This window comes from Convolutriloba macropyga, chromosome 4 (assembly GCF_964194025.1).
Source record: "Convolutriloba macropyga chromosome 4, txConMacr16.3, whole genome shotgun sequence".
Lineage (NCBI taxonomy): Eukaryota > Metazoa > Xenacoelomorpha > Acoela > Convolutidae > Convolutriloba > Convolutriloba macropyga.
The window spans coordinates 67416731-67442562 of NC_134471.1; the positions used below are offsets into that span (position 1 = coordinate 67416731).

The 25832-nt window shown below is 33.1% G+C and overlaps 2 protein-coding genes across 3 annotated transcripts in view; both read left to right on the forward strand.

Annotated features, from left to right (window-relative positions):
• The window catches only part of LOC142337845 (centrin-3-like), a 447449-nt gene that overhangs the window by 125950 nt on the left and 295667 nt on the right, over nucleotides 1–25832 (forward strand). The window lies entirely within an intron of this gene.
• LOC142338620 (neural cell adhesion molecule 2-like) overlaps nucleotides 1–25832 on the forward strand; it is a 63900-nt gene that overhangs the window by 8402 nt on the left and 29666 nt on the right. For both annotated transcript variants that reach the window (XM_075388456.1, XM_075388457.1), the window contains exons 4-5: nucleotides 21781–21990; nucleotides 25600–25739. In XM_075388456.1, coding sequence (XP_075244571.1) covers nucleotides 21781–21990; nucleotides 25600–25739 — 350 coding nt within the window. The remainder of the gene's footprint in view (nucleotides 1–21780; nucleotides 21991–25599; nucleotides 25740–25832) is intronic.

A 25832-nucleotide genomic window follows, 5' to 3' on the forward strand; every position in this document is an offset into this window, starting at 1 on the left:
TGCGTGTCTTCGTGTGTGTGTGTTTGTGTGTGTGTAAGTGTGTGTGTATGTGTGTGCGTGCGTGCGTTCGTGCGTGCGTCCGGGCGTGATTGTGTGCGTGTGTACCTGCTTCATTCCTTGACACTTCATTTTTCGACCAACAGGTTTCGAAAACTCCGGATTGTTGAGCTATTTTGGTTCTGAACTGCTTATCTGCTTTACAAAATTTGATTTGAGGGCAGTAAAATATGTTAATGACATCATAAAACAAAATAATTTTATTCATATTTTTATGTAAAGCGTTTTATAACTGACAATTGAATGCTATAAAACGTCCAATCTACCACAAAAACTAAGATCTACAGGAAGTGGTTTTTCGAAGTTTTTGAATGTGGGGAGGAACTAAATAATCAAATGGGATTTTTGTTCATTCAGTATTGGCCGACCAATATTTTTATTTTCGAGGGTTGTGATTGGTAGAAAAGGTAACAAGAAAGATGTTTTTGATTTTCGCTTTTGACAGCAAGTTATCGAGGTTGATTTTTTTTGAATAGTAGACTATATTCCAATGCCTTTATTATCATTTTTTGTATTTTTTGACCAAAAATTCGTCAATTTTGCTAAAGTATATTAAAATTTTTAACGGTAGTGTTATTGGTTTTATCTTTAAAAATATAGAAAAGTTGCTGAATAGCTGGATCCGAGTTTTTTGGCTAGAATTTAGGCTACATATTCCGAAATTCAGACTTTTTTTGTCAAAAATGGAACCAAATAGGAGTTTTAGAACACTTTCTTTACATTTGATTGTAGAGGACAACTTAGAATTGCAGTTATATTCTTTGTAAGCATAAAAAAAAGTTTGTTTTACTCCCGCTGGCTAGAAGAGTCTTCTGGTGTTATAATTTTGCCAGTTTGCAAATTTGCCACTTTGCCAATTTGTTAACTCGATAATTATACAAAATGCATTTTTATTTTAAATATACTGAAAAATTTGGTTAAAGATGTTTTTTTTCGCAACCATTTGAACATTTGAGTAATTTATTAGCCGCGCAGCAATATTAGGCTTTAATTGTGCGCAATTTTGGAGAGGTTTGATGGTGAGCACATTTTTTACGCATTTAGAGTTTCTATGTAATCGATAATTTTTTCAAAATTTAGCTTTTTTTCATAAAAAATGGTACAAAAGATTTCTTCGCCCCACTTCTTTTGTAATTTGTTAGAAAAAAAGACCTCAAACTGCTGAAACACGTTCGAATTTCTTCAAGAAGGTTAGTTCTACGTCCGTTAATTTAAAATTTGTTGTGGAAAAAAAATTTTCTGATTCGGAGCTAACCTATAACTTGAAGCCAAAGTATCTCTGCTTAGGTTACAAATGGATGAGTTAACTGTTATTAATTAATGCATCGCGTTATCAAGTTTAATTTTGGTCTCTTCGTGGTTTTGACCATCAGAAAATGTTGTTAATCAATTTAGGCAATGTTTTTCAGGAAAACTGTCAAAGTTCATCTAACACCAAGTTTGGTTTTTTGTCAAATTGAATCCGCATCGTCATATTACGTTTTCAGGGAAAATTCGATGGCTTCTGTGGCTTCTATGGCTTCAAAGATTTCAACAAACTGTTTCCCTAAATTCAAATCAAATTTTTGTGGTTTGTCCGTATTTTTTATTTTTTTGCATTCTCACGACTGAAAACAGAACAAATAACGATCCATTTGGTGGTGCTAAATGGTATACTTGATCCCATATGAAGCTTTCAGTTGATATCTAGTGGTCCTTATGCATTTGAAAAAATCCCTGTTTTCTTTTCAATTTTGCCGGTTTTTTCAAAATTGTGTCAATTTGTTGTTTAGGTACAGTAAACACAAGCTCCTTTTTTTTATTCCACTAAGTGAAAATAAATCTTTCTCAAGGCTAAATTTCTATTCATTTGCTTAATTGCTTCATTAAAAGTAGTTCTTAGAATTTTTTCATTTGTTGCGTAATCTTATTATAACTTTAATAACTGGTCGCAAGAAAATGTTTTAAGAATCTATGTGTACCAATAGAATGTTTTAAATGAATAGCCTTTTAAGTTAACGGTTTCAAAAATTAATTGAACTTCTTTTCCGGCATTTTTCTTTGTTTTTTGCAGTGCTATCACTCATTCTGGATAGAAGCAGGTCTCAATGGATTCTTCTGGAGACAAACAATCGTAATTTATGATTTATTAATTGTACAATTGACTTTGATTTCTTCGGAAAATTTGATCGATATTTTGACCTCTGTCCCTTTCTTCTTAAAAATTTTTATCTCTCAAAAACTCTCATTAATGACATCTCCCATCCCTATTGACAGACTGAACAAGATTTTTTTCTGAAGTTGCAGCCGGTGCTTTTATGCCTAAGACGCTATGTGGTTTCAGAATTTTTTTTCGATGCTGGCTATTGCTTGTGGTCAAATTTTGTCGTCTTTTTTGCATATTTTCCCAAAGTGAGCCCACAGATGTTCCTCAAAAGTACTTCAATTAAACAGTGAAATCTGTTCAATTGACAATTTAGGGTTTTAAATATTCCAACAATCTGTTTTCGTAACATTGTTTTTGAAATTTTGATTTCTGTCTGTACTCGTTGTAAATGGGTCGTCTTAAGACTCAGTCTCCACTAATGTGAAGTACAGGGGTTCTCTTTTTGATTTGATACTTTTTTGATTTACTACACTTAAAAACTTCAATTTTCCAAAATGTTTAAAAAAAGATTGTTTGAAGAAACGATAGAATTTTTGATTTCCGGCAATTTTTTCATCTCATTTTTGACCATTTGCTACATATTCTCTAATGTAAAGACAGCTTACATCTTCTTTCTTAGAGAAAAAAATCTATTATTTTTTAATATTGTTGTGTGACACCGTAAATATGTGTTTCCATATATCTTTTATGATTACATTACTTTTTAATATAATTTTAAAAAGTTTGTCAACTATTGTCTTTTTGACATTTTGACAGTTTCAATTAACTGGATGAAAGCAGATAAACAATCAAATACAATGGTTTTAATGAATAGCTCATGGTTTTAACGACTTCGACACCTTTTTCACCCACATTTTAATTGAATATTTGCTTTTTAGATGTGTCTGTCACTTTCTTTTTTTTATGACAAGTTCTTTATAATGATAGTTCTCAAAAGTTCCCATTTTGGATGTTAAAAGGAGCCTATCTAGTATTGTCAGTTGAGAATTAATGGTTTTTTTTTTAAATTATTTTCAAAAATGTAATCGTAATTCCAAGTCTCCCTCTTCTCTTTTTCTGTCTACTTAAAACTAGTCTCAATAAGGATGCTTTCAGGAGACATAGCTGTTTCTCGCTGATGTCATATTGAAATTAATTGATGTTTTAATAGATAATATTTAAACTCTTGTCTGGTATTATCTGATGCCAATTTGACTTTTACTTACAGTTATTTTTTAACGGAAATGGTAATTAATTTTGTTAATTGATTTTGTTGCTTTTTGTCTTCTAATATCATGAATGGTAAAAATGTTAAGGGAACTCCCAATTTCTCTTTTTTTCTACCTATTTGTTCCGACCCCACTTGTGGGGGAAGGAACTATATACTCAAATGGGTTTTTTTTTTTTGTTCAGTGAATTTTGGCCGATCGATATATTCGTCGTAGAGAAATGTGAGTGGTATCATTAAAAAGCTGGTCCAGCGTAGAATTCAAAAGTAAAAAGATTTTTTTGAATTTCGTTTTTTCGAGGAGTTATCGAGGATTGAAGTTTTGTGTGAACAATGGGATCTTTAGCATGATTGTTCACTTTTAGTACAATTTTCTTCAAACTAAGATGTTTTTTACGAAAACATTAATTCAAATTTCTATAAAAAGAATAAATTTTGAGTTCGTAAAAGTTGAATGCAAGGCGATAGAAAGACTAGTTCTGGTCTCATAGGGAAGTTCACTATCAAAAAAAAATCGAACTCTAATTGAGAGCCCTTTTTTTAATAAAACTTTTCTCTTTTTTGCTTTTTTAAGTCACCTAGAGACAAGTAACATTTTATATCGACGTTCTATTAATGACAAAACTCCTTTATAGTCGAATGAAGCGCAATGAACAAAAAACGTCGTTTTCAAGGAATTGCTCATGTTTTTTTTTGGCTTCGATTCTGAGTTTTCGTAATTTTGAATGAAAATTTGAATTTCTTTTTGAAGTTTTACTATTTTTTTTGGAGTCCTATGGTAGGGATTCATTGACTAACAGTGCAATATGTTCCATAATGAGCATTAAGTGAACATGTCTATTTCATTGAGGGGGCGGCTAATGGCTGTTAAGACTTAAAAAATAATTTTTCGAATTTTTTTTTGAATATTAAAGAATCATAATCTTATTATAGTGAATTGTAAGTCAGTCCAGGGGTGAGAGCACCCTCTTCCTTCCTACTGCAACCAAAATTAAACTGGTTAGCGGTTTTATCTTCTATCTATTGGTTATATGACTTCAATGACAAAAAATTTCAATTTTTTAAAAATTTTTTTGGATTTTTACGTATTATTGGTTACTTTTGAAATCTTATCACATTATCCAAATATTGACAGTTCCCATTAGCTTAAAAACGATGTTCTGTGGATGACCAATAAAAATTTTAAACAAAAATTTATGGTTTAAATGGCTTCGACACGTTCTTCTTGCACTTTTCTACTGATTTTTTGGTTTTCTCCTGTTTTTTTTGTTGTTTTAATAGTCATTATACTTACTGTGATCTCATAATGAATACCTATGCATGACAAACATAAATGTACTGCCACCGGGGCATCTTTGAGCGTTTTTATTGACTTCCGTTGAAAGCTATTGAATTTAATGTCTGTTAAAATAAAAATCATTTTTCGAAAATTTTATTTGAACAATAACAATTCCTAAATTTTTCTTGAACTGTTAGTGAGTTTCAGTATTGACTGGACCCACTTGCTTTTTACTGCGACTAAAAATATTCTGTTTAGCTGTTTTATCTTCTAGCTATTGGTTATATGACTTCAATGACAAAGATTTCAATTTTTTTAAATTTTTTTTTTGGATTTTTTGAATTATTGGTCACTTTTGAACTCTTTATCACATTATCCAAAGATTATTGTAATCCAATTGGCTTAGAGAGGACGTTCAGTGGATCACAGAGAAAGTTTTCAGAGAATAGCTAATGGTTTAATTGTCTTCGACACTTTCTTCTCGCATTTTTCTACTGAATTTTAGTTTTTGCTGTTTTTGTTATTGTTTTCTGTCATAAGACTTATTGTGATGTCTTTTTAACTATCTATGCATGACAGACATCATTTTCCTCCCTATGGGTTATATCTGAGCATCGTCATTGAGCTCCGATGAAAGATTGAGTTTACTGGCTGTTAAGGGTTTAAAAATAATTTTTCGAAACTTTTTTGAAATTCAACCATTCCTAATTTTTTTTCGTGAATACTCTTGGTCATTGTTGGTTCTAACAGAATCCATTTCCGTTCTACTATAGCCAAAATTAATCTGGTTAGCGGTTTTATCTTCTACCTATTAGTTTTAAAACATCAATGCCACGAGAATTCATATTTTTTTTGGGTACTTTATTTTGTTTTTCGATCCTTTTGAAATCTTATCACATCATCTTACTGCTGAGAGTCCCTATTGGTTTAGGGAAGAAGTTCAACGGATCATAAATAAAGTTTTCAGGGAAGAGCTTATGATTTGAGTTGCTTCGACATTTTCTTCAGGCACTTTTCTACTGAATTTGTGGTTTTTGCCTCTCTCTGTTGTTGTTTTCATAGTCATTAACTTGTTGTAAGGTCTTATTGATGAAATACGATTGGCAAAAAAACTTATTGTCCCCTCGAGGCATCATTTATTGTATATACTGGCTTCCGTTGAAGGCTAATGAATTTAATGGCGTTGATAATACGTGTTTTCCCGCAATTTTCGTGCGTCTAATGTATTTGTTTATATTTGTTGATTTTTTGAAATTATATTGATAAAAAAGGTTTTCCCATTGCTCCTGAAAAATTAATTTAAAATTGAAGAGTGTTTAGTGAAAAGTTCATTTTTTTAATGCCTTCGACCCTTTTGTCGCTCAATTTTTTTTCCTGAATTCGCTGTTTTTGTTCTTTAGGTAGCCGTAAATTGCTCACAGATCTCATAGGCTTGTAATTGAGGACTGAATGAATGATGTTGCTCGAAACATTCAGTATATAGCGAATAGGTTCCTTTCGTCAAATTTAACTTCTATTCATCAATCAGATGTCCCATCGAATTTCGTGTATTTCACGAAATAACATATATATTGATATTATGTGCCACTGTTGTTTCGTTTTTCTGAACGTTTATTGAATGGCCATTTTTTGCGTTTCTTTTTCTCTTCCTTCAGAACAATCGCGTAATAACAGATCCCAATGGTTTTTAAATGTGGCCCAAGTAAACTTATTTAATCTTTCAGTATAAATCCTTCAACTGAAATAGCAGAAATAACAACTGAATTAAAAATACATATTCAGATGATAGGTATTGATTTTAATGGTAGCAAAGGTTTGTGTTTTCGCAAATCGTTTGTAATTTTTTGAGTTTCTCTTTAGTTTGTTTCTATGGCATAGTCTGACCACAGACGGGTGCTTTTGGTTTTGTAATGACTTTTTAGTAATTTATCAAGGATTTTTTTATTAAAAACCAATGTTTTTTAAGATTTTTGAATTTTCTTGGTGCAAAAAATGTTGATTAATTTTTAAGTTTCGCCTCACTGTTCGTTCTTTTTGTCGGCTTGTTACCTAGTCTCGTTAAGAAAACTTTTCATCTGCTGTATAGTTAGTAAAAGGTAAACTTGTGTAGTTAAGGTTTTATCTGACTGCATTTTGACGTTGTTACCAGGTGCTTTTAAATTTAGATATTCATTTTTTGCCGCCAAAATTTTGTTGGTGCTATTTTTGTTCTAGTTTCTTCAATGTCAGGTCACGTTGGTGCTGTAATGAAGCATGGCATTAGTAATTCAATTAGTAGATAGAATGTGTAACGATTGTTTTAAACTCAAACATCTATTTTTGTTATCTCTTGATTTGGTTGACATTTTTGTCAAAAATGTAGATGAGCTCGGGTCGGAACATCATGTGCGAACGCACATTAACGAGCCGCCTTGTTGATACTAATCTCAGTAAGGTTGTTTTCAGGAGACATACATGTTTTTTGCTGATGCAATTTCAATATTAATTGATGTTTTAAATGATTATATTAGACTTTTATCTGTTACTATTTGACGCCAATTTGCATTTTATTTGCAGTTTGTTAAGGGAAATGATGATTAATTTTGCTAATTGATTTTGTTGCTTATTGTCGCCTAATCTCATCAATGGCAAAAATTATTGGTTATCCAGGCTGGCGTTATCTATTTCAATGTCTTGCTAACGAATGGTCCCACCGGCTCCCATGGAGCTACTCAAGACCCAATCTCTTATTTTTCGCTGGCAGCTGATGGTTGACTTTGCCCGCTTTTCATTCGTGTTCTTCTTGACCTCTTACATTATGGAAAGGTCACATCTGCTTTGAGGTGAAATACCAAATGATTTTAATCGATGTATTTTATGTATGGTTTTGTAACTGAAGTTTGGATTCAACTGATTTCTTTTGACTTAGACATGAAATTGATGATTTGTTGCTTTTATTACCTGTCTGCTCGTGAAATATATTCATAGCAGGTGTCATCGGCTGTCCAATGCGGCAGTAATTAATTAATTAATCGTTTTGCACTTAAAACAAATTACTCATGAACCAATTATTTTCGAAGAGTAGGTGTTTTTTCGTAAAAGTTTTCTTTCTCTCCTTATTTTCAGACACTTTATTCAAAAGCCTGGCCTCCTTGTTATTTGTAGCCTTCAATTGACCGATGATACAACCACCGCAACATCCTGTCTTTTAAATGAGAAGATATATTACATAAAAGATTTTTTATTAAAATTAATTACTTATAGGAAAAGAGGAAAAAGCGGTAGATATCATATGCAAACAGCGATAAAACTGTACGTATTTACAAAAATTTTAACTAGTTTTATTAGTGTTATTTTCTGCTTTTTTTAAACTAACTCTGCTCTCAATTCTAAGTTGGGCCGATCACCACCTCCGTTTGTGATCAGTTGCAAGTGAGAGGCTAAATGTAACCATCAAGTACGAAAAGCGGATTCTTGTTGCTACCTTATAACCATGTTGGATTGAATTGTATGCAAGAATATCTGGTTCATTACTTAATGATTGTATTAAAAATATAAAAACTAGTCGGTGTTTTTTTTTCTCAGATTCTTGAACCCTTTTGTTTTGGAGTACTGGAATAACAGGGAATAACATCTTTTATAATGTAAGTTTTGTTAATTTTGTTTTGTGTGTTTGTGAGCCCGGGTAAACGACGCCTAACGCAAATTTTCCAAAAGAGATTAAACTGACATTGTTTATACTGAGCCCTTGAGTACACTGAAAAGACCTTCGGAATAATATGAAGGCATAAAATTTGCCCCTAATCAAACTGGAAGGCTCAATACCGGAACAGATCACTTACGCCTCCCTTCACCTCCAGTTAAACCCCTTCACTGTTCGTCTTTTGGGGTACACGCAACCACCCCGTCCAAATTTATCATCTCCAGACTATTGATGGGTATTGGAGTTGTTTTTAGACCGGTTCGAAATTTCAACATCAATTTCTCAACTTTAATTTCCCCGGAGCCTTTCAAATTTATTGTATTATGTCGATTATCGTTTACATGTAAAACGCCCTACCACAAGTAATGAAAAACATTAACATTTACGCGTTTTTATTGATAGACTTCAATTTTTTTAAATTTATTTCCTGTGCATTGGGCTCAAATTTTAAGGTCATATAGCTTTTTGTTGAGTGCCTTTTCATTTTTTAGCCTATTGGTTTTTAACAGTGATGGCAAGAACATTAATTAAGAGGTCATTTTTAAAAATCGATAAAATCGGCTAAATAAACATTAGCCTAAAAGTGATCACGTTCACTGTTCCCTAAAGATTTGCGCGATTAGCATGAAAACCCCGGCTGACAGCTTTCTAAATGCACACAAAGTGTCAAAACCAGACACGATATCAACGCGTGAATAAAATTTGAAAAACGCGCGTAATAAAATGTGCTAAAATGTGAGAAGACGCACGTGAACACATGAGCTTGTCAATCTTGAAAACGAAAGTTGTTTAAGCTCTCAATAGAATTTTAAACAGATTTTTTAATGATATGCTAATTGCGTGAACCCATTTTAGTATAATTTACTTTACCGGAGCTTTTCAACAATTGCCCCCCCCCCCCCCTTTTGCAAAAGGGGGGGCTATTCTTGAATAGAATTTAAGCGAGTGATTTATTAACCAATCAGAGACGAGTAATAAGTATCCGTGTATGCTCATACTGTGTTAAACTGGATAGAATGAAATGCGCAATGCTAGGGCAATTAGCCGAATTGGAATACAAAGCGAAAAGAATTTCCGACTGGCGGGTCGGTGGGCGCGCTTGGCGCGCGTCGCGGCTTCGCCGCGATAACCGACCCGCGATTTCCGGATTACATCCCACAGTGCGTGAGAGGCATGGCCGTGAACAGCGGTCCGCAATTGCGCTTAAACCATTTTTCGGCTATCAAAACTGTAGGCCAACTAATATTGTGGTAAAGTATAGCACAGAAGGGGGGGCGATTCTCTACTAGGTACCAAAGGGGGGGCAATTGTTGAAAAGATCCACTTTACCTTTCTCTAGAAGTTGCTTATCAACACAAATTTAAGGCAAAGCTTTGAGTAAATCCTTGTCATATACAACTTTAGGCTCTTAACTATAAAAACTGCCATTTTGGGTGGGAAAGGGTATTTAAATATTGAGGAAAAATTGGGTGGATGAAATTTTTATGCCTATTTTGACCAATATTTTGCCTATTTGTCTTGAAATTTTGACCAATAAATTTTCATCTGTTTTAAATTAGCATGTAATTGAAGGCCAAATAATTTAATGATAACCTGCTGCTAGGAAATAATTTTGATAAATTTAGAAATATTTAACGCGGAAATGATCACACAGGTTTTTTAAGGAATGGTTATTATTGAGAGCTGCAATTCCTAACAAAGAAAGAGCCGCCCCGATTACAAAAGCGCGCTCCTTTTCCCTTTTCTATGAAGTTTATATTTTGCCAAAATGGGCTTTTTAAGGCCCCAACTCTTTGAAGTTGAGGATTGAAATTGGAGCGTTTGATCATTTTATCATGTGGGGGGATAAGTATATCGCAGTTAACTCCTCAGAGACTGAACTAATATTATACAGTCTATACTGACAGTGCAATTGGTTATAGTAATGATGATACACGGGTGGTAATGAGAGATATTGGAGGCCGTTTATGAAAAAGTAAAGCCCGCACTTGGAAAATATAGGTTCCAGCCCGTTGTTGGCGCCGAAGATTAGGAAACAGACATCTAAAAATGATTAATGATCTTGCATTGATGCATTTGTAAGGAATGATTTTATGGGAGCTTTGAAGCCTTCTGTTGTTGCAATTAAGGATGAAAATTAAGTGGAATTGGCCTGAAAACCGAAAATATGACGAAAAAGGTGCGCGTCCGTATAGTTCCTAGATGAGGTTTTCAAAGACTCTCAAATACCCCAAATAATCAATGGTGCATCGTATTGACTATAAAAATGTCGAGTAGGGAGTAAGCTACGCCTACGAGAATTTGGATCTTTTCTGCTAGCCTCCCCCCCCCCCCCCCCCCCCCCCAGCCTTATATAGCCGATAAATTTGCACCCCCCCCCCCCAAAAAAAAATCTAAGTTTTCGCGAATTGTGCGAGCGATATTTTCATTTCATTGAAATAAGAGTGTCTAGGTAGATTGAAGGCACTTTTAGAATAGTTTCCTTAAGAAGTTTTAAAAAATCAAGCCCTTATTGTAGCCGACAACACCAAAAATGATCTAATACAGAAATTTTCATTGATGCTTACGTTAAAGGCAACAAATTTTGGTTGAATGCGTAAGATTACTTAGCTTTAACAATATGTTTACACATTTTTAAATGAGGGGTGCCTAACTAAGCGGGGGGGGGGGGGGGGGGCGCTAGCAGAAAAGATCCGAGAATCATCGTTACTTCATTGATAGATGCTATCTCAAAGCTGATTTACGAGTTTGGCAATGGGTAATTTCATGGTTTTGTGGGGATATTTAGTCAGGTGTTCTTAATTCACTTAAAAATGCTCAGTGGTGCTTAATATGAGGTTAAATCTTTTTCTTAAAACTGCTTTCATTTTTCACAAAAGCCTATTTAGATTTGAATGTCTATTTAAAACACTCACGTGCACACTTTAAAATGCCGAAATTCTGCAGTGCCAGAAGTTGCCTATTAGCCAGAAGTTGAATTTCGTTGACTTTCGTCATTTTAAAACGTGCCCGTTTCGTGCTTCAAGTGTGATTAAGTGACTCTGCAGAAGTCACTTCGAAATTCTGACTTAATATCTCGATGAACGCCAGAAGTTCTCAGTGACTTCAAGCAGAGTCACTTAACCATTACTTAATGTGGCTACTGTCAGCTTATCCTGCACGATACGCCATATTTCAGCAACAAGGTGGTAAGCAACGCGCAACAGAAGGTTGATATATTGCCAAAGACATCGATTCTTTACACTATTTTGGAAGCATTAGCAGCTTGGATTATTAAATTTGAAAAAAATGAGAAATTGAAAATCAGCAATGATTTTCTAAATATTTTAGTTTCCTCCTTTAACAAAATTTTGAATCACAGATGATTTAAAAAAGCACTTCAGTGAACAGGAATTGCGTTGAACTCTAGAGCGCAGCAAAACTGATAATCAGCGCAGACTAATTTTCGCGTGAAAAGTGTATGAAATTTTGATAAACGGTCTGCTTATTTTTTTTCGAAATGGGTTACTCGAATTTCATTTTTCCAAAAGAAAAATTGCTTATTAAGCTTTGGATGAATTTTTATGGGAGTGGATTGTGCAGTTTGTTACTCAAACTTCCATTTTCATTTATTATCTCAGCAGAAAACATTCTATCTAATTAGAACATTCTATCTAATTAATTGACAATCAACTACCATTGTTACAAACTCGACGACAAAATTTTTTCTGAAGTCAGTTAACCTCAAGAGGTATTTTTTTCGTTTCTCATCTGACACTAACAGTTGCGCAGCTCTTTAAAAGTCTTCACGTTTCTACTAACTTTTGTCTGGACTTTTCTTCAATTTATCTTACTCAGATATTTCAAATATAATAAAATATAATAAATCTATCCATAGATATCTATTATCTATCAAATATAATAAACAATAAGTCAATTGATTGGAAAGCACAAAAATGCTCTTTGATTAATTGACATGTTTAAATTTTTTCTCCAATGAATCAAGTTTCGTGAATGAACCACTTTCCAATGAATCATATTTAGAGGTGTGTAACAGAAGCGTCAATTTTTGAAAATTTTAATATACAGAGACTGCTTCCAACAAATAATTACATGTGATTTCAGGCAACAAAAACTATAGAAAATAATTAAAGTAATTTGCTGTTTTTTTTAAAAAAGAACCTTCAATACTTCTATTTCATATATTTAGACAAAAATTATAGCCCACCAATTATTATGAATAATGGTACAAGGAGGCTCGGTAATGTGCGATCGCACATAAGGTTCCGACCCCGCTCATAAAAAATTTTGGCATAATTGTCTACCAAACTAGGAACAGATAGAAAAACCCAAAAATTATTTTTGGGAATCCAAAAAAAACAAAAAAAACCCAAAAAAATAAGTATTTTTCAAAAAAATAGTGTATGAACGAAAAGATAGCCTGCAAAGCAAAAAACTCAGTGGAGTAAAAAATGATGCACTATATTGATGAGATATGCCAATATTAAGAAAGGGAATTAAGGCGAACAGCAAAATCAAACAACAACAACATACATTAATTACATCAAAGACTTTAGGTCCGTTTTAAAAAAGAAAACTTGATAACAAAGTTAACATACCGTCAGATGAAACAGAAACTAAACAAAATAACTTATAGATCATCAGAAAAAAAATATGGAACCTATAAAAAGGTTTGGTAACAATTAGCAAAAAGAACAAAACAGTGAAGATAAAAATTTTGCTTATTTTTTTATAAAACAATCAACTTCAAAGTAATGAAAACCATTAGAAATTACGTAAAAGATCCCAAAAGTTTACGATTACCAATGTTTCTATAGAAAGGCATTAAGGACTGCCCTTGTTCAAATTTTTATACGGCTAAAAAGAACTAAAAAAAAAGACAACAAACAAAAACTCAATTAAAACTTACCAGAAAACGCTGTCGTAGCAGTAAAGACATAATTTAGGCCTCGAAAAATGTTCAATTGCGCCTTCTATTAACACCGATGATGTAGTATGTGGTTACTTGTGAAAATAGGTAACCAGTAGACAAAAATGAAAAAAAAAATTTTTGAAACAAAAATTCTTCCAAAGTCCTGAAGCCATTAATTACAAAAAGAAAAAAAAATAGTTTCCTTTATCCATCCAACGAAAACCTTTGAGGCCTGAAACTATCCAGAAGATGTCTTGCGTCAACAAAAAGAACATCAAATATTATAAATCAAGTTATTTACTTTTTTTGTGAAAAACCGGTGTCGAAGCCATTAAGGTCAAAACGAATTCTTTGGAAATATTAGATTTTGCTACTCCAATCTTTAATGACACCTTGTGCCATTGTGTTAATGAGACTAGGTAACAAGCAGACAAAAAGGGGAAAAAGCAGAAGTAAGTAAAACTTTTGCTTTTTTCGAAATAAAATTAATTTCAAAGTCATGAAACCCAATAAATACAAAATGAAACAATTGAATAGATCCAATTTTTCGTCCAGAGAAAGCCCTTAAGACCTGCAATTATTCGGAAAATGTGTTGCGTCTACAAAAAGAACGTCAAATTTGGCAAAAATCAAATTAATTTACTTTTTTTTGTTAATAACCGGTTTCGAAGCCAGTTATAACGAAATCTTTTAAAACGTAGTATTTTGTGACATCGATCGCTTTTGACAACTTCCCAGTACACCAATAGTGTGATATTTGACCTGTAATTAACGAAATTAGGTAACAAAAAGAACAAAATATCGAAATTAATTGATTTTTTTATTTTCGAAAACAATTGATATCAAAGTCGCGAAAGCCATCAGCTACCTACAAATATCAGAATATCAACTCATCTATTTTTCCATGAAAAACCACTGAAACCTGTCGTCATATATGAAATTTTTTACGACTAAAACGACAAAGTGAAAACGACATTTGAAGACAAATTTAAAAAGTTCAATAAATTTCTTCAAGAAAGAAGAGTCGAAACCGTTAAAACGATAATCTATGTCAGTCAGCATTTTAATATGTTTTTTTTGCCATATTTTGAACGCCAATAATGTGACAAAACTAGAAAACGTGAAAAACTGGAAAAAACCTGAATAAAAAATGTGAAATCTAGCAGTATTGAAGCCAGAAAACGAAAACTTTAGGCTCAAAGCCGCAATGGAGACGAAATTTTACATCAGTAGAAAGAAGAAACGTTCTTTATTTGCAGACACTAAGCTACAAGTTGAATAATGTTTGTTAAAAACTCAAAAAGAAATTCTGCGTTTTTGATAATCAACGAGTAAAGTTAGCAAAAAAACGGCATAGTTTCAATTACAGAGAACTCTCAATAGAAATTGAAGCAGGAGTTGCCACCTTTTAAATCCACAAAGATTTTATTAGTGTTTTTTGAGGTGCGCTTCCGGCAATTTTAATCAAATTGGACTAAAGAAGCTTATGACGTGCTGTTTTTGATGAAAAAGGCTGTATTTTGAAATGTTTAGCCCAAATTTTTGACCAAAAAACAAATCAAAATAATTAACAATTCTTTTTCGTCTTTTAGATAGAAATTAACAATGCTATTCTAAAAAATTTTAGCCAAATTTAGCAAAAATTCCGGAAAATGTGAATAACAACAACGGAATTCACTCTACTTTTCTCAGAAGTTTAAACCTCGATAGCTCCCTGTAAAAAACGAAAATGAAAAAATCTTTTTAAATCCATAATCTGCGCTGGACGAGCTTCCTAATGATACCAGTCTCAACTCTCTGCGATGAATATATTGATCGGCCAAAATTGTCTGAACAATAAAAACCATTTGAGTATATAGTTCCTCCCCCCTCAAGAGGGGTCGGATCAAAAACGATGATGTCATGTCTATTGAGAAAAAGGTGGAACCAAAAAATATTTTCTGTAAGTCCTCGATCGCAATAATGACGTAATTACGTATTTTGGGACACCGCTATGCTACAAAATCATTGATTAGTTGACATCGATGCCTTTGCAAGTAGCATTTTAAACAAGTTGTTCACAAGTTGAAATTTTCAAAAATAATAGTCATCTTTATCCGAATAAGACCTATCCAGTCCAAACAACGATGTGCAAATGGATTAGTGAAATCTGGAGGACAACAGAATGAAAAAGTTTTGGCTGTTAAAACTATTGCAAGAGCCCGCTGTAATTTGTTTATATTTAAACTTTCATCGGGATGTTATCTACCAGCGCCCCCAGTCTATTTGCCACCCGCAGAACAATTACCAATTGTTTATATCTACAAATTAGACAAAAGAACATCATTGTGCTCGGATATATGTTGCAAGATAGTTTCAAATGAAAAATTTTTAAACTTTTTCTTTTACAGTCGCTACAACTCGTAGATGAGGGATCGCGGAAATTTTCATAGGGCTCACTGTTGCGTGAAAGAAGTTTGGAGGATCCTTAAGAACAGTCGGACCAACAGTCATAATATATCATTGTGTTCGATATGACGTATTTTCTGGTACGATCCATTAGGGTATTTGAGAGCCTGTTGAGTACCGAATGAAAACGTCCTCTGTTTTGCACTATATTCCTCCGAATGCCCATCATTGAGGCAGCATTTGACCTTTGTTATTTTTTCGCTCTGAAAACAGACTCTCCCTGAATTCTACAACGCAATTGTTCACTCCGATTTTCAAATCAGTTTTCTTCATTAAAACCAGTGCTTAATTTTTGTTCCGACCCCACTTGTGGAGGGGGGAACTATATATTCAAATGGGTTTTTTTGTTAAGTCAATTTTGGCCGATCGATATATTCATCGCAGAGAAATGTGAGTGGTATCATTAAAAAGCTGGTCCAGCGTAGAATTCAAAATTAAAAAGATTTTTTTTATTTGTTTTTTCGAAGAGTTATCGACGATTGAATTTTTGTGTGAACACGGGATATTTGTTCACTTTTAAGTGTGATTTTTCTTCAAATTAAGATAATTTCTATAAAAACAGTATTTCAAACTTGACTTTCTTGCCAAAAAATGAACAAATTTTGTGTTCCTGACAGACTAAAGGCGATAAAAAAAACTAGTTCTGGTCTCATAGGGAGCTTCAATATCAAAAAAAATCGAAATTTATTTGAGAGATATTTTTTGATAAAACTTTTCTACTTTTTCTTGCTTTTTAAGTCACCTGTCACTTTTCATATCAAGATTACGTTAATAACAAACCTGCTTTACAGTCAATTGAAGCCCAATGAACACAAAAAAATCGTTTTCAAGGAATTGCTCATGTTTTCTTTAAATTCGACTCTGAGTTTTCGTAATTTAAAATAAAATTTTGAATTTCTTGAGGTTTTTAGTAATTTTTTGGAGTCTTATGGCATGAACTAATTGACTAACAGTGCAATATATTTCGTAAAAAGATTTAAGTGAGCATATCTAGTGCTTTTAGTGTACAGCTAATGGCTGTTAAAACTTTAAAAATAATTTTTCGAAAATTTTTCGAACATTCACCAATCATAAACTTATTATCGTGAACTGTAAGTCAGTCTCTGTGATCATAGCACCCTCCTTCGTTCTACTGCTACCCAATTTGATATAGCTGGTGGTTTTTTTCTTCTGAATTTTAGAAATATGACTTCAATGACACAAGATTTCAAAGTTTTAAATTTTTTTTGGATATTTAGGTATTATTGGTTACTATTGAGATCTCATCACATTATCCTAAAATTGACAGCTCCTATTGGTTTAAAGCAGACGTTGAGTGGATTTCAGATAAATTTTTCAGAGAAAAAGCTTATGGTTTCGAATGGCTTCGACCTTTTCTTCGCGCACGTTTCTACTGAATTTTGGTTTTCGCCTATTTTTGTTGTTATTTTCATAGTCTTAAGACTTGTTGTGATGTCTTACTGATCACATATGCATGGCAAACATCCCCATCCCCCTTTTTTGAAGCATATTTGAGCCTATTTGTTAACTTTCATTGAAATTTATCGAATTGGTGGCTGTTAAGAAATTAAAAATAATTTTTCGAAAATTTTTTTGAACATTAACCAACCTTAAAGTTTTCGTGAACTGTTGGTCAATCTCAGTATTGAGAAAACCCACTTGCTTTCCACTGCAACTAATACTATTCTTGTGAATGACTTTATCCTCTAATTATTGGATATATGACATCAGTGACACAAGATACCAAATTTTTTTTTAATTTTTTGGATAATTTCGTATTATTGGTTACTTTAGAATTCTTATCAAATTATCCAGATAATATACACAATATCAAAATATTATTCTGGTTACATTGGCTTAACGAAGACGTTCAGTGGATCACAGATAAAAAAAATTTCAGAGAAAATCTAATGATTCAATTGGCTTCGACATTTTCTTCTCGCACTTTTCGACTGAATTTTGGTTTTCGCCTGTTTTTGTTTTCATATATTTGAGGCTTATTGTGATCTCCTATTGATTATTTATGCATGAGAAACATGTTTTTTCGGCCATCATGTTATTTCTGAGCGTAGTTTTTGACCTCCGGTCAAAGCTTTTGAGTATAATGGCTGTTAGGAATTTAAAAGTTTGTCGGAAATTCTTTTGAACATTAACAGATCCTATTCTTTTTTCGTGGACTTTTCGTCAGTCTTAGTACTTTCCTTTCAGGATCCTTTTTAATTTCTAGCGTAGCTAAAAATAATCTGGCGGTTTTATCTTCTACCTCTTAGTTCCAAAACTCAAGGCCACTATTTTTCATATACTTTTTTAAATTTTTGGATAATTTTTGTTATTTTTGGATCCTTTTGAAATCTTATCAAATTATCCTAACAGCGATAGTTCCTATTAATTTAGGGAAGACGTTCAACGGATCATATTTAAAGTTGTGCAGAGAAGAACTTATGATTTAAAAAGCTTCGACACTTTCTTCTGGCACTTTTCTTCTGAATTTTTGATTGTTGTCTGTCTTTGTTGTTGTTGTTTTCATAGTCTTAAGACTTATGGTAATCTCTTATTGATTGTCTACACATGACAAGCTTTTTTTTCCTGCCATCGTGTTTTTTCTGAGCGTTGTTTTTTGACTCCGTTAAAAGCTATTAAGTTTAATGGCTGTAAAGACTCCAAAAAAAATTTTTTGAATATTTTTTTGAACATTAACCTATCCTTAACTTTTTTCCTGGACTGTTAGTCAGTCAAAGTACTTAAGTGATCCCTTTTCATTTCTAGTGCAGCCAAAAATAATCTGGTTAGCGGTTTTATCTTCTACCTCTTGGTTCTAAAACTTCAATGCCACTAATTTTCAAATATTTTTTAAAATTTCGGGTACTTTTTCTTATTTTTGGATCCTTTTGAAATCTTATCACCTTATCCTAAAACCAATTGTTCCCATTGGTTTATGGAAGACGTTCAGTGGATCATATAAAAAGTTTTCAAAGAAGAACTTATGATTTAAATTGCTTCGACAATTTCTTCTGGCAATTTTCTACTGAATTTTTGGTTGTTGCCTGTCTTTGCTGTTGTTCTCATCGTCAATAACGTGTTTCCAGGCCTTATTGACAAAATATTAATGACAAACAAACTTGTTTTCCCATGGAGTTTTAATTTAGCGTGTTTAGTGGATTCCGTGGAAAGCTAATGAAATTAATGGCGTTGATACTAAGAGTTTTCTCACAAATTTTGTGGTTCTATGGTTCATAATTGATTTTTTCAGATTAAATTGATATAAAAGAAGAATCTTATTGCTGTTAAAAAATATTTGAACATAGATAATTCTCTAGTGAAAAGTTCATTTTTTAATGCCGTTGACACTTTTCTCGTTCATTTTTTTCTTAAAATTGCTGTTTTTGCCTGTTTTTGTTCTTTACATAGCCGTAAAATGCTGACAAGTCTCTTAAGCTTGTAATTGAGGATTGAATTATTAATGTTATAAGAACTAGTTATTCAGTTTTCAGCTTTTATTCTCAAAGTTTAAGAAATGAATTTTCATCAATGGGAGGTCACATCCAATTTCTTGTATTTCAAAAGATAACATATCCTCTGATATTATTTGCCAACGATGCTTTGTTTGTTGGACAATATGTCTTTTTTTATAAACGTTTTTTGAGTGGTCCTTTTTTGCGTTTCGTTTCTTGTTTCAGAACAATCGCGTAGTAACAGCTTCCAAAATTTTACAAATGTGGCCCCAATAAACATATTTCATCTCTCAGTTTAACTCTTCTAGCTGTATTAGTAAAAATAAGAATTGAATTAAAAATACATAATAATCAGATAATAGCTAATGATTTTAATAGTAGCAATAATTTATGTTTTCGCAAATCGTTTCTAATTTTTTAAATTTTTCTTTAGTTCGTTTTTCGGGGCTTTGTCTACCCAAAGACAAAGCCTTTTGGTTTTGTAAAAACTTTTTAGTAAATTATTAAAGATTTTTTAGTTAGAAGCTAATCATCTTTAAGACTTTTGAAAGTTCTTGGTTTAAAAAATGTTGATTAATTTTTGAATTTCGCCTCAATGATCGTTCTTTTTGTTGACTTGTAACATGGTCTCATTAAGAAATGTTTCCATCCGCTGTAGTTAGTAGAAATTAATTTTGAGTAGTTAAGTTTTTATCTGTTTATCTGACTGCATTTTGACGTTGTTACTATGTGCTTTTGCTTTTAAGTTTATATATTCCGTTTTGGCCATGAAGTTTTTGTTTTTGCTGATGTTTTGGTTGTTTTTTTGTCTCGTAGTCCCTTTAAGGTCAGATCTCATTGGCGCTGCAATAAGGCATGGCATTATGTAATTCAATTAGTAGATAGGTTGTCTAACGATTATTTTAAACTAAAACACTTTTTTTGTTATTTCTTCATTTGGTTGACAATTAAGTCAAAAATATAGATGAGCTCGGGTCGGAACATCATGTGCGAACGCACATTAACGAGCCGCCTTGTCTCATATAATTCGAAATGTCCACGCTGTGCAGTGTACAATTTCTAGCTCGGTTTTGCCGTATTAAATGTTTGCAATATTACAGGACCATGAGCAAATAACGAGCAAATTGTTGTCTAATTTGAAACGTGAGACTTCGAGCCAGGTTCCAGTCAGTTTGCAATTAGACTTCAAACCTGCAAGAACTTTAAGGCCACTGCCAGCAATACCGTCCTTTCGCGACCATGTGGGAAATACTTCACTGGCTTGATTATTCCCTATTCTTGATATAATATAAAAATCTCCAATTTGGGTTCGCAAATATCAACTACCTTTTTCAAATGCCTCGTTCACGTGATATATAGCCAGCTACCAAAGTGAATAAGAAATCTCAACAAACAGTGTTTACTTTTCCACGATAAATTGAGAAAGTAAGTTTAAAGTACGAGAGATTTCAAAATTTCAGCGCACACTATGTGGGGGGGGCTGTAGCAGAAAAGATTCTTCTCTTGTCCATTTGCCTTTTAGTCGAGGAACTCAACATAAGTCGTTGCACTTTTTGCAATCTTTTTAATCAAATTTTACTCCGAGTTCTTTAGTAGATCTCTCCTTTAAGACATACCTCTACCGTGGATTTTTGTTTTTGGAACGTTTTATTAGAATTTAACTTTGTGTCAAAATAATCGCGTTCTGAGGCATCAGTTCTCCAATAATTTGACTTCACCTTTACGTATGTCCAAAATAAATTTGTTCTATTCTCTGAAGTTTTTCCAAAATGTTGCTTAAGTTGGGTAACTATAAATTATGTCAAAATTACTTTGTAAATAGTAATTTTAGTTATTTCAAAACAAAATTAAGAGAAATATATTGAAAAGTTTGAATTTAGATTTTGATATCTACTCTCTTTGTACAACCTCATTTTTTCGCACCTCTTTTGTTATGAATGTGCGAACCCTTATCCAATCTATAATTCAACAATTTTAATGCAAAAATGTGAGATAATTTTCTATTGAGTTTTCACTGTTTTCCGATCAAAAATTAACTGTACACTTAAATTTTAGTTTAAGGATGGCATAAAAAATTCATTTTCTTTTGCATCCTGTTTCAATTTTTTCTAAACCTTACAGTGTTCTACTTTTTGACACAAAAATTGTATTCTATAGTCGATGGCGCTTGACAAGCAAACTACGTCCACTATAACTTTCGTTAACAAATTCGGAAATAATTTAAAATATTAAAATATGCGACAAAAATGAAGTTATAAATTATAAAAACAAAAAAAATGGATATGCGCAAAATAAAACAATAACTCAGATATGAGCCAAATGAACGACGCGACCGTAACTTTGTCCAGACTATGAGCAGGGTCGCACTGGACTGTCTAGTCTGTGACCCAAGTTCCGCCGGCCGATACCTGCCTTGGATCGCGGATCATACTTAGAACCCGGGAATCATATTTAGATAATTTTTTTGCTCGGCTGGGGGGCTCTGATCATATTTATATAGGAGTATCAAAGAAATGCTCAAGGAACAGTAATCTTCAACACAAGCACGAGTCATGAGTTCAATTCAGGTGTTAGGGATTCGTAATTTTATGTTTCAGGAAAAGACTGGGATACAGCAGCTGAGCTGGGCTTCCGTCTATACGGTGTGGGAAATATCAAACCCGACTGGGAATCGCGCGCGTCAATTGACAAAATGACCTTCTCTTTGACATTAAGTGACCTCAAATCTGCAGATAGTGGCAATTATTTCTGCAAAATCTTTGACGCCCACGCTGACAGTCTGTTCAAACGAAGCCTGACTGTTGAAAGTATGATTAAAATTGCTCATTATTTCACATCACTCTCTCCACCATTTTTATAGTCACTTTCATCAGTTTTTGTTGCTTTTTGCTCACTTTCAGCCGCTTTCACGTGAATTTCAGTCTTTTTGTACTTGATTGTTTATTTATTGAAAATGCTGCTTTTTGTTCCTTTTTGTTCAGCCTGAGTTGAAAGGTATTTCATTTAAACCACGCCCACAATTTGGGAATTTTGAAGGAAAATCGAACAACAGTTCTGATGAGCAAGCAATCAACATGCGTAAACAAATTGATTTTTTAAGCAGCGTCAATTAAGGAGGCTAAAAAACAAAGAAAAGAAATTCGTATGACCTAAAAAGTTTGGTTCGAATTCACGGATGACTTCTTTAGAAACAAAATTCAACCTGCTGCTTATTTTCAAATAAGAACTAAATTTCAAAATCAACTACTTAATATTATCGAATTGTGCGACTGTATTTTCTGTTTAAAAATACTCAGCTGATAGCCAAAATCTATTTGAATGGCGCCTCCTTTTGATCACTGCGATAAGAAGTGTTCACTTATCAGGTACGAGTGCTGATAATTGCAATCAAACAATTTTTTGCGCCGCCTATGAAATAATCAAGCTGCCTCATTAAAATTGAACTCTCTAATGAGAATACCTAACAAGGCATTGAACACGGAAAAAATATGTCAGCTATTTATATTGAGCTTGTAACATTCATTTTAAAAACATTTTTTGAACTTCAGGTCACAACATCCCCTTTTGCGGTCTATATTCAATCGCTTGGCTCATTTTGCTCATTATCTCCTTCAGTTTCTGACCGCTCAAAAAAGCAAACAGATTTAATTTTTTAGATTACACTAAGTTATTGCAAGCCTTTTTTAAAAATAAGGTGTCAGCAATGTACTTTCTTTTGTGGCTAAAATAAATATAAATAAAATCAAGACATTTTTTAATTAAAAGCGACAGAACCAAAGTTTTCTACTATAGACCAAACAAGAACATATATGAAAAAAGATGATAATATCATCAAGGATTATCATCATTACTGCAAAATTAAGCAAGAAAAGTACTGACTTTAAGGTCTTGTATTTTTTTCGCTTGTAAGCGGAATTCATAGTTCATAAAGCGTATCACATAAATATTTTTTTCCAAAATATCATGAATTAAGTTTCAGTAAATTCGTTCGAAGGAAACTTGCAAACTACAGCATGCTGTTTTGCTGTTTAGGACTTCACCTGCATAGTTCCCACTTATTCTCGTCAAATGTTAGATGTAAACGGATCCAGGAAAAAAAACGTTTTTTTGATTTTTTTCAGCTTTTTTTGAAATTTTGACATTTTCCAGCTTTTTTAAATGCTGTCAAAATAAGATTGTTTTGTTTGATTTAGTTACACTGATCTGTTTTATAAACTTTTTTTGCTACCATTTTTTTGTCTGACGCTTTTTCCTCAAAGGTTTTTGTAACGTTCTTTTCTTCAGTAGTTTGGACTCTGAGCAATTTTGTAATCATTTTTACTAATCTCTACCCGGATGTTGGTGGCAGGATAAATCAGCGCTGAATAATTATAGAGACATTGTGTTCTTTAGGATGGCCAGAACTCTGTTCATGTCCCAATTTACACCGCCCAGTCTTGATTTTTGAATAAAATTTACTGCTTGAAAAATAATATTAAAGCATAACTCCCGCCAACAAGGTTTTATTTATATGCGATTCGAACATTCGCGTGTGTACTTGTAACATTTAATTTGCGGAGAAAGTCGTAACCACTTAGCTAAGTGGGCTTTTTGATAATTGCCTACAAACTAGCTTATATAGATATAGAGTGTGTGTACTACTATAGTTATTTCCAGTTATAAGCTACGAAATTATGACATTAATCTGCTCAGACTTAATTTTAGTTTATAAGTAATTTTCAGACTGTACAGGATAAGTTTCGCCTGGGCTAACTCCACGACCTCAGTATAATCAGAATGAAGAAGAACTCCACATAAAAAACTTAAAATATTCTGGAGATGCAATGTTTCAGAACTGAATTATGTTTTTACACTTGAAAATTGAAATGTGCTGGTTCATCGCTGAAATGCTGTGAGACTCAGGTCGGGGTAAGTTTACAATTCATAAAACTACTGAGAAAGCCTTTTCAACGGAAGACAGTCCTTGGAGTTTCAGATCTCCAGACCCTCTCCGCCGGGCCTTTAGAATTTCACAGCAAACGACGTTTTTCAAAAAAGGGTCTCAACAGTCTCTGGGCAGCATTTTTAGCAATGATTCCGTTATCAATTTAGATTAGTTTACAGAATTTATCATTTCAAGTATTGTTGAATATTAATTTAATAAAAATGTTAAATGGTTTTTCAATGTCAGTTTTAAAAGGGTAATAGTGAGTACAAAATAAATCAATTTGATTACAAAAGGCTTCTTTTTCTGCCGCTTGACACTCAATTTATATTTCTGAGTTAACTTTGCTGAGAAAACCAAAATATCATTGTTATAAAAATCTCGCAAGAACTGCTTGCACTTCCTATCTTGGAACAAGTACCTTCAGACTGCCATCTGACAAAATCCAGAAATTTAGTTCGAAAAATGTGCTCCTTGCTACACAAGTTAACTCGAATTGTGTACTCTAAGAGCGTTATGAGATTATTCTATTGATTAGTTCACTTTATTTTTTCAGGAAAGTCAATAGCTAATTCTCGCTATTTTTAGCAAAAATTGTTACCATGTGCTCCATTTTTGACACAAGATAGATAATTTGGTCAATAGTTTGGCGGAAATTGAAATCTTTCCGATGGTTGTGTCCTGTTCTATTTTTGCTTTCATAAGTTGAAATAAAAATTGAAGCTGATTCTATATCACAAAAACAAAAAAATATTACATGCTTCATCAGAAACTTGCTTTCATGTTTAGTATAAGAGACGAAACAACTGTTATCAAAAGTACTGAAATTAAAACGCAAAACTACAAATTAATGAAGTTTTGAGTTTGTACGAGCTCGTAAAAAGTCTGAACCAGCTGAGTGATAATAGCCACTCGATTCTTCTCTTGAAACCCAGATACTCCAACACGTAGCGGTAGGGGGGTCTAAGGGGTGATAAGGGTGATAAGGGTGATAAGCGGTGATAAGCGGTGATAAGGGGTGTAAACAGTTGCAATTACTGTGAAAACTTACAAGTACTCTTCGAATCATCGTCTCTTACTTGCAATAAGCCTAGAGCGCTATAACCATTGCACCATCTGGTTTTTAACTCTAGACCTTGATCATCTATTATAACCTCTTCTGTTGCTCTTTCTTGTTTCTAAAGGCTTCATCTCTCTAGCCAAGTTTTCTTTGAACAAATAGAGCTTCTTGTAAACGTCCAGCTTGATCTTATACACGATTTACAATAATAGCTTGTTCTCTCACAAACAAACCATCTATCATATAGCTTTTTTGGACGTTTGAACCCTTTCCTTGCTTTATGACCTTCTTCTTTTTTTTAAACCTATGTCAAGCTTAATCTTATACACAATTTACACAAGGATTCTCTCTCACAACCTTCTAACAAATAACATTTTTTGAACGTTTCAAAACTTTCCTTGCTTTATGACCTTCTTCTTTTTTTGTTTGCAGTTCCCGCCAAAATTGAGTCGTGGTCTGGTTCCGACACGTTCCTGCCTCTAATGGGTTCAGATTTGGATCTGTTCTGCGAGGCATCAGGCATCCCGGAGCCAATGATCACGTGGTTCAAAATGCCTTCGGATGATATAATTGTAAGTAACATTTTCCAGATGTACGTTCTCTGTATTGTCCAGGAAGAGGTCTCAAACCAAAGTAACCACTGATCAGACAGAATGACGACCACT